At 34.9% G+C, this 9529-nt stretch overlaps 1 protein-coding gene across 2 annotated transcripts; it reads left to right on the top strand.

Moving 5' to 3' along the window:
* The first annotated feature begins 521 nt into the window (after positions 1-521).
* On the top strand, positions 522-5855 carry LOC104110318 (uncharacterized). 2 transcript variants are annotated; one of them, XM_009619780.4, is made up of 10 exons: positions 522-768; positions 861-1403; positions 1806-2030; positions 2551-2763; positions 3376-3473; positions 3566-3627; positions 3887-3956; positions 4745-4835; positions 4921-4983; positions 5147-5855. In XM_009619780.4, the coding sequence occupies exons 1-10, from the start codon at positions 688-690 to the stop codon at positions 5735-5737; spliced, it is 2037 nt and encodes a 678-aa protein (XP_009618075.1). In that variant the 5' UTR covers positions 522-687; the 3' UTR covers positions 5738-5855. The 2 variants fall into 2 exon arrangements, with proteins under 2 accessions (XP_009618075.1, XP_070037656.1); XM_070181555.1 differs by lacking the exon at positions 2551-2763.
* The last annotated feature ends 3674 nt before the right edge of the window (positions 5856-9529 follow it).

Raw genomic sequence — 9529 nt, 5'->3', positions numbered from 1 at the left:
AATTGGATTTAGTAATAAAGTTTTTAGATAAATATTTTTTTGTAATTCTTTTTATATGATCATATGTATTCCATACTCACTGTCCCAACTAATTCAAACTCACATACTTATGACCCATTAAACAGAAAATAGGCTCCTTACCATGGTGTTTCCTATTCCCATGACTTAACATATTCATCTAATTAATATCCATCCAATCACATTAAAGGAGAAAATGTTATGTATCATTTTTTTTATTCACAGTAATTGAAATCAGACCTCTAATTAAGAATTGAGTAATATTATATATTCCACCACACCTATAAACAAATGTTTTGTTCTAGTCTGCCAAACGTTCGCCGTCGTTAAAAAGTTGTAATTTCTCTACTAACTAAGATTAGTAAACATGGATATTTTTGGACGTTTAAGGTAACTTTGAGGTTTTTCTGTTCGGATAGTTGAAAGAGAGTATACTAGGAATTTTTTTTTTTTTTGGACCATTTTGTCCATAAAAAGTAAAAATTAATATAGTTACTAGTTTACGGTTCGATTTCGGATGGTTCGGTTTACCGTAACGACGAAGTTCACTTCCATTCGCTTACTCTAAAACCCTAGAAAACTGGAACCTAAACTGTCCTAAAACCCTGTCTCCCTCGTTGTGTTACAGTTATACATACATACACAATAATTGTTGCTTTTCAACGAACCATGTTCCCTGGTCAAAACCCACGGCCTCAGCGCCCTTCTCAGTTCCAGACCAATGGAGTTGCTCCTTCAGCTCCCCTGCAGGTTCTCATCCATTTAATTTTCTTATATCTTTAATTTAATCTTAGTTTTCTGTTGTTGTTTGACTTTGGGTTTTCTTGATTAAATTTCGTCAGATTATGGGTAACCCAGGAAGCTTTATGCAAAACCCTATGCAAATTCAGCCTCAGATGGCAATTCCAAACATCAACTCAAATACCCAATTTTCCCCTCAGCAGCTTTTCGCGTTCCAAATGAACCAGATGAATAATGTTAACTCTCAACAACCAAAAGGTCAATTCTTGGCCCAAAATGTTGTTAATCCACCTCAATTCTTGAACCAGAATGTTGCAATGCAAAATTTGAATCAGCTTCTGCAATTACAAATGGCTATGCAAATGCCAGGGTTTGCTCAGGTTGTTCCTGGGAATGTTCCGCTGTATCCAAATCAGGTGTCTCAGGGTATGGGACTTCAAAATCCTAACTTTGCTATGAATGGGCATTTGGGTCTTATGAATGCCAGTGGAACTGTCCAGCAGTCCATGAATGGAAATTTGTCTAAGCAAATGGCTGATGCGACTCGGCAATTGCAAGGGCAGTCGCCACTGATGAACTCTTTTGGCGCGGTTCAGCACCCACAAACTCAGAACTTCAATATTCCTGCTTCTGCTAATTCGCAGGTGAATTCACTTGGTGGTTTAATCTTTTACTAGATTGTTTTTCTTATTGTCTTCTCTTAGACCGTCTTAATATATTGAGTGCAGTATGTATTACTGGTAAATCCCATATGTGGTATGCTGTTATTCCCTTAAGATGATGAAGCATAGATAGATTGTGATGGGCCTCCTTAGCTAGTAACATGCTAGGGAAAGCTGTTAAATGGAGGACTAAGAATTGTGTGATCTTACTCTGTACCAGTAAAGGATTGCATCATCTTTCAGAACATAATTATTGTTAATGTGAATTGGAGTAAGCTGCATTATAGAGGAACACCATTCCTGTTCTGGATGTGCTCATATATGATGCTTGTTTTAGCCTAACAAAGTTTACTAAGGTATGTTTCTGCTTATTGTTCAAACCAGATTTCTCAGGGTATGGTGCCTCAAAGTTCCAACTTTGTTATGAATGCGCATATGGGTCCTGCGAATGCCAATGGAGTTGTCCAGCAGTCTAAAAATGGTTTTCCTAAGCAAATGCCTAACGCGACTCAGCAATTGCAAGGCCAATTGCCTCTGATGAATCCTTTTGGCTTTGTTCAGCAGCCACAAGCTCAGAACTTCAATACACATGCTTCTGCTAATACACAGGTGAATTCACTTGGTTCCTGCATTCTGTTTTGCTGTACTTTAACTGCATAGCGTGTTTGAAGTGGTCTAATTTTCACTAAATAGTTCCTGGTCACCTTCTCTTAGATTTTTTATTCTATCGACTGCAGTATGTACTACTGGAAAATCTTATATATTTTACGCTGCCTTCCTCGTAAGAATCAAGATGATGAAGAATAGATAGATAATGATGAGCCTCATAAGTTAGTAGCATGTTGGGGAACGATGTAAACTGGATGACTATCAAAAATATCATCTTACTCTATACTAGTGAAGGATGCTGCCTTAAGTTGTAGCCTTGCTGTATGACGACATTATTTCTTGTAGCTCGGTCATTGGTAACTCTCTTCTAACATGTTCTACAGAACATAACTATTGTGTGTTTTTGTAAATGGAGCTTAGCTGCTTTACAGAGGATAACTATTCCTGCTTGTGCTCATACAACGATGCTTGTTCTGGCCAGCAAAGTTTGCTAAAGCCTGTCTCTATGTGGGTGTGTCAGGGTATGGGGCCTCAAATTTCCAACTTTGCTATGAATGCACAATTGGGTCTTTTGAATGCCAATGGAGCTGTCCAGCAGTCTATGAATGGTTATGAGCAGATGCCTAATGCGACTCAGCAATTGCTTGGTCAGTTGCCTCTGATGAATCCTTTTGGCGTTGTTCAGCAGCCACGAACTCAGAACTTCAATGCTCCTTCTTCTGCTAATGCACAGGTGAATTCACCTGGTTCCTGCATGTCTCTTTTGCTGTACTTCAGCTGTGTTGTTTGTTCGAAAGTGTTCAAGCATTTTTACTAAATAGTTTCTTTGGTTATCTTCTGTTAGACCTTCATATTATATCAATCACAGTCATAGGCAAGTCTCAGTGCATCTAGGATCACAATGATATGATTTTGCATAAAATAAAATTAAACAAATGAATGAATGAAAAAGTAAATAAATAGATGATAAATAAATAAATAGACATACAAGTCTTCTTGATTTATGAGTAAAAGTTTAACAACATGAAATGCATCCAAAGATGTGGCCTAGCAGTCATTGAAGTGGGTTAAAACCCCAGCAGAGACAAAAACCTAGGCGATTTCTTCTCATTTGCCTAATCCTTGAAGGGGTAGAGTTATCCTGGGAGATAGCAGGTACCCGGTGGAATAGTTGAGATGGCGCATAAGCTGATTCAGACACCATCATTATCCCCCAAAAATATGTTTAACAACATGAAAATGGTTTTGGACAGAGTTGTTTTTGCTCCGGGAGAATCGAGGGCCATTTGGCTATTTGCATTTGATGTTTCTTCCGATGACACTGAGTTCTATAACTATTTTGCAGGTAAACCCTGGATGTGTTGGTGGGCTTAACAAATCAAAAGGCAACCAGCAAAATTCTTACAATAGTAACTTCTCAAAGAATCAAAAGCATGGCGCTAAGTATGTTCGGCCCTTATGGTTCATTTATGTCTGTTCTTTCTATTTGTAGCCTTTATCCATTTTATTCCTTTCCTGATCTCCATTTTCTGCAGATCTATGAAGTCCCAGTTTGGTAAAGGGAAGTTCTCAACTCATAATAAAAGCCTAGAAAAAGGTGAGTTCTTTTTGTTTTTTGCTCATTTTACTTCTTACCCATCTATATGATTTGCCAATTCCAACATGTCCTATTATTTGATTGCTCTGCACGCATGAACCTGATATTTAGTTTTAAATGGTAAATACAAGCTCCAGATATCAATTCTAACATATTCTGGTAAGCTGCTTGTGACGGACAGCAGTTCTATTTATATATTTGCGTGACATTGCTCTTGAGTTATTTGTAGTAACTACTTTCATTCTCACCTTCTTCTCAGGTCATCACAGAAACGGGGAGAAAAAAAGTAATCTTGCTAATTCAGTGAAACCTGAGATGGAGAAAAAGAGGTACTTCTCTGCTTTAGTGCAATCTTATATTGCATCTTGTGGAGAAGAAAGAAAAGTCTTATTAACATTCATTTGGCCGGTTTTGAGAATCTTGTTGAATACATTGTTGTGCAAAAGCTTTTTCTTTTTCGGGTTTCTTGTCTGTTCGTGGTGATTAGGTTTTTCCTTTTTTGAGACATTGGGCACCATTAGTTTGCTTTCAAGCAGTTGATCGGCAAAAACTGCAAATGTTTGATGTGGATAATAGGATTTTCTTTAGATTGCATAGCAATAAAGTCAAATGTGATCTATTTTATTAACAACTCATGATTCAATTATATCAAATGCCCTTCAACAGTCAAATTGGTTTTTCTGCATGTCACATGGGAGAAGAGAAGGCCCTCGTAAAACTGAATGCTCACAGGTACCTGGTATCTGTGCTGGTGGAAGGTAGTAGGTACCGGTGGAATGTCGAGGTGCACGCAAGTTGGCCCATACACCATCTTTATTAAAAGAAAGACTGAAGGCTAGCATAGCATGGATGCTTCCCTGACAATTTCTGTTTTTGATGGAATTTTGTTCTGAAAAAAAGCAGTTTAATCAACTTCTATTAATTTTTGTAGTTCGTTCAGGGGTTTATCTTTAGATATTGTCGTTCTTTTGGTAGTTGATATTTAGTTTTTCTGAACTGCTAGCTCTCAAGTCTTATCCATTTAAGTTTCATCTGTTTCCTTGTACTTTATTTTTATTTTCACTTTTTGTTGATTTTTTTTATTTTTTTTCTTTGGATATTACTCTTTGATGCAAAGGTCTCTCTTGGTGACTTATTCGGCGCAAGAAATCCGACGGTGGCGGGAAGAACGCCGTAAAAATTACCCCTCAAAATCAAACCTTGAGAAGGTTGGTTACCTGTACTTGAGATAATGTCTGTACTTGGTCATATTGAAACGTGGCACATCTTAAGAATAAATATGCTTTGCTGCAGAAGATTACAGAGAAAACGGCAGAGTCCGATGATAGTTCATGTGCTGCCAAGTTGCGCCGTCAGGTATGTTGATAATCCTCATTTCTATAGTATCCGATGTCATCAGAAGTTGCTGAAGACATGAATCTTGTAAATTTGTTTTACTATAAATACCTGTATACATGTATATCTGTGTGTATGTGGTAATCTCTTGCTATTCGTGTTAATTAATTTTAACTTTTTGCAGCAACTTAAGGAAATTCTAGCCAAGCAGGCTGAGTTAGGCTGTGAAGTTGCAGAAATACCATCGTCCTATCTGTCGGATTCTGAGAAACAAGGGGATGGAAGGGAGCAAAAAAGGCCACTGAGTAGAAAAGAGAGGTTCCAAAAAAAGTTCAATAAAAGAGAAAGATTCAATCGAAATGACCGCTTCTCCAAGAAACGAAGATTTGGAAACTCTGATTCATCAAATACTCGTGATCAAAACGGTTCTACTGCAGGTCAGGTTACAGAAACCGCAAGAGAACCAACACTACTGCAGAAACTATTGAGTTCAGATATTCGGAGAGATAAACGCCACCTATTGCAGGTCTTTAGGTTTATGACCATGAATTCTTTCTTTAAAGATTGGCCTGAGAAACCCCTGAGATTTCCCCAAGTGGTACTTAAGGAAACAGGGGAAGAAATTGAAGCTGCTGAAGAAATATATGATGCTATAGATACAACCATCAAAAAATCATCACATGACAGTGACAATGATGATGAAAATAATATTGCTGAATTTACTGAAGCAGCTAGTGAGTTACAAGAAAATGGTAGTAACTCTGAAAGTGAATGACCTCAGGGTGGAGGGATAAATCACTGATTAGACAAAACAGCCTGTATCTCAACCTCTCATATCACTGTTTATTGTATATGTTTTTGCTAGCTTTATATCAGTTATGTTTATATTCTAAGGGGTCGTTTGGTAATGATGGATAAGCAAAAATAATCCTGGAATAAAAAATTAGTACCGTCTTATCACTTGTTTGGTTACTAATCTTAAGATAAGTTATCGTCGGATTAAAAATAGTATCAAGATAATTTATACATGCCACAGGATAAGTTATCCGAGGATAAACAGTAAAATTAACAATCCCAGGATTAATACAACATAGTACTAAACTATCAATAAGGAATAATACTAGAATAACTAATTCCATACGACCCCTAACTTGTCTAAATGTGTTGGCGCGGATTGGAATTTTGATTTTCAAGGGTTGTTAACATTTTAGATTTAACAGTTAAATTCTGTGAACGCTGCCTAAAGTATGTCACACTGATAGTACACTTCATCTTGGGTATGTGTATATGCACACACTTCAGTATGATAATATCAGGAAAGAAGAATTAGATGAATTTTGCTCCGTTATACTACTGTGAGGGTGTTTGGCTAAGCTTATAAGCTGGTCAAATTGGCTTATAAACATGTTTTGGCTTTTCTATGTATTTTGTAAAGATTCAAAGTGCTTATAAATTAAAATCAGTCATAAGTCATAAGTTGGTCACCCCAAACTGATGACTTTTCAGCTTATAAGTATTTTTAGTTTGACCAACACTTTTACTACTTTATGCTTAATAATATTTTTTAATTTACAAAATATTTTTCCCAAAATAATTTTTTAATTTTCTCTTCATTCCATATTCGTTGTTTATCATTTTCTCTACAAAGAAACTTTTTAATTCATATTTTTTTGTAAAAACTTTAAGGGTATTTTAGTCTTTTTTTTAACAAGAAAACAGCTTATCAGCATTTTTTACCAAACATATCAACTGCTTATTTCAGTTTCAGCACGTCTATCCAAACATGTAAATGCTTATTTTAAAAATCAGTTTCAGCACTTAAAATACTTTTTAACATTTTAAGTTTATCAGCTATAATCCAAACGGGCTCTATATTTATACCTAGCAATTTCAAGTGTACAAAATGAAAGTCTAGGGAATCGCTGCAATTGTCGGAGCTAATTCGATGAAGGGCTTTTGGTCAACTTAAAATCTTTATAGAAGGAGTTGTCTGTAATTTTGCGTATTAAGGGAGACATTTCCTGTAATTAGTAAAAATCTTGAGGACTATACGATGAGAATAAATTTGTCTTGGATCTTTCTTATCTGGACGCATCTTAGCATTCTCATTTTCTTGCACCTTCAGATCATCATGATTCATGCTAATCACATCCATTTTAGGCAATTAATGTCTTCGACTCCCCTTTTAGTGGGCCAACGTACTACTACCTCCGTTTCAATTTAGATGTGTTAGTTTGACTCGACACAGAATTTAAGAAAAAAAGAGAAAAATTTTAAAACTTGTGGTCTTAAAAGCTTTGTAGGGCCATGATATTTGTGTGATTATAAAAGCTTCTCGTTAAGGATAAAATGATTAAAATAAAGAATTTAAAGTCGAATTATTTTCGATTATAGAAATGTGTCATTCTTTTGGAACGGATTAATGAGAAAAGTGTGTCATCTAAATTGAAACAGAGGAAGTACTAATTAATTATGGCATGTCAATGTGAAAGGAAAATATAAATGTACATGATGAAGAATATTTATTTATTTTTTTAAAAAAATTATTATTATTATTATGAAGAAAATACACAACCAAAGAGAGTTTCAATTTAGAAAACATTGGCACGAGGCTATTGAATAACCATTCCAGGCTTCCAGCTTTACAAAATAGAATTAATATTCTATCTTTTCGAATTCAACACGTCAATTCCCCTAAGAAATAAGAGGCGAAAAACGGAGGAAAATCGAATTAGGTGATTGGCCGATTGGAGGACTAAGTCTACCATAAAATATGTATATAGTAGTCTGAAGAAGATTCTTCCTGTCTAAAGACGACTTGAGATATTACTCATTTTTCTCACGTTGAGCTGAAATTATTCAACGTCTTTGAATAATAAAATATTCTATTTATTATTAAAGTAGGACTATCATCAGTTAATCATTGTCTATGTGATCACGATTCAAAACTTGAACATCACGGTGACGATTTTGGGTTGATTTTGAGCGGGTCAAAATAGATTGAGCCAATGAATGGGTAGGTCATTGACCCGGCCAAAAGTTAGATGAACTAAGTTAAGATAGACTAAAATTTGGGTCATATTCCAACTCGTCCAACTCTTATCAAACTTAAATTAATGTGTGTTGTTTTCTTATGAATTGTTTAATTATCAAATAAGATTTTTTTTCTTTTATTATGGTCATATATAACATATCAAACAAAAAATAATTATTTTAAAAATATTTTAGCAAAATTACTCATTAATTTTAATTAAAAATTAACCTAACTTTAAATGGATTGAGTCAAAATAAAATAATTTCAAGTTTTCAACAAATGGGCATGTTAATGATCAGCCCTACCTAGGGCGTGTTAAATGGGTTTGGCTGAAATCGTCACCCCTAGTCACCGTCATTTAATGTGCTAATGCACCGAGTAACTTAAGATAAACTAAACAGGCACCCGCAAACAGGTTTAGTCGTAATTAGGATGTAAGCTCATCAATTTCTAGGCCAAATATAAGATCAACTTTCACTTGATTGAAGAAAAAAATTGTGGTCTGTTCCAGCTGAAACGAAACAATAAAAATAATAGTAATAGTAAGTAATAAACAAACACTTTGAATTCTTTGGCGGTAGATTCACGGAAAAGACGATTCTGAGACATCTAGAATTCATTGATTTTTCGTTATATTGAAATAAATGAAAGTTGCTATTACAGCGACTTTCATAACGTGTAATCGTATTTCTCTTCTATCTATAACGAATTAGTTGATTAGGTTCATTATCTAGAAAAATATGAGTATATGGTCTATAGCTAAATACGAATAAATTAAGGCATACGTGGCACATATGTAATTCTTCAAAATAAAAAAAGTGGTTTTGCATTCAATGTTCTGAATTCTGATTTCAGAACTTCACTTTCTTTCTGTTCTTCGTTTTCTTTTCTTTTTTCATGTTATCTCCACTTACTAGGTGATATCATCTTTGTTACTTTAGTAAGTTGTATTTTGATACAAAAACAAGTCTATCTAACTAACTTTTATCAGACATTGCATTTGTAGCCATCATAATCTGTAGGCATTGTTTTGCTTTTGTTTTCGTTGATTACAGGTAGGGAACCTTGGAGCAACGATAAAGTTGTCTTAATGTGACTTCTAGCTTCTAGGTCACGGGTTCAAGCTGTGGAATCTGCCACTGATACTTGCATCAGGGTACATTACTAAAAATCTGCTAAAAACTGACCAACTATTTCCGACCAACGTTGGTCGGTCAAAAAAAGCGACCAAAAACCGTCCAGGTTGGACGGAAACTGGGGAAAAAAATTATATTTTTTTAAAACTAAATACCGACCAACGTTGGTCGGTAATTGGTCAACGAATTGACCCAGCTGGTCAGACAAAAAATTTTGGATTACCGACCAACGTTGGTGAGTAATCTAGATCTAATTTTTTAAATTTTAATAATTATTTTATTATTTAAAATATTTTATAATATTTAAAAATTTATATTTAAAATATTTTATAATATTTAAGAATTTATATTTAAAATTACCGACCAACGTTGGTCGGTTAATGTAGGGGAAGCATTT

This window comes from Nicotiana tomentosiformis, chromosome 1 (genome assembly GCF_000390325.3).
Source record: "Nicotiana tomentosiformis chromosome 1, ASM39032v3, whole genome shotgun sequence".
NCBI lineage: Eukaryota > Viridiplantae > Streptophyta > Magnoliopsida > Solanales > Solanaceae > Nicotiana > Nicotiana tomentosiformis.
This window is presented reverse-complemented; position numbering and strand designations above follow the sequence as displayed.

What these genes read in the sequence shown, in the direction of transcription:
- LOC104110318 (XM_009619780.4), top strand. Translation starts at nt 688, where the DNA reads ATGTTCCCTGGTCAAAACCCACGGCCTCAGCGCCCTTCTCAGTTCCAG. An exon ending in CTCCTTCAGCTCCCCTGCAG is followed by an intron (nt 769 to 860) that starts GTTCTCATCCAT and finishes AAATTTCGTCAG; the next exon opens with ATTATGGGTAACCCAGGAAG. An exon ending in CTGCTTCTGCTAATTCGCAG is followed by an intron (nt 1,404 to 1,805) that starts GTGAATTCACTT and finishes TGTTCAAACCAG; the next exon opens with ATTTCTCAGGGTATGGTGCC.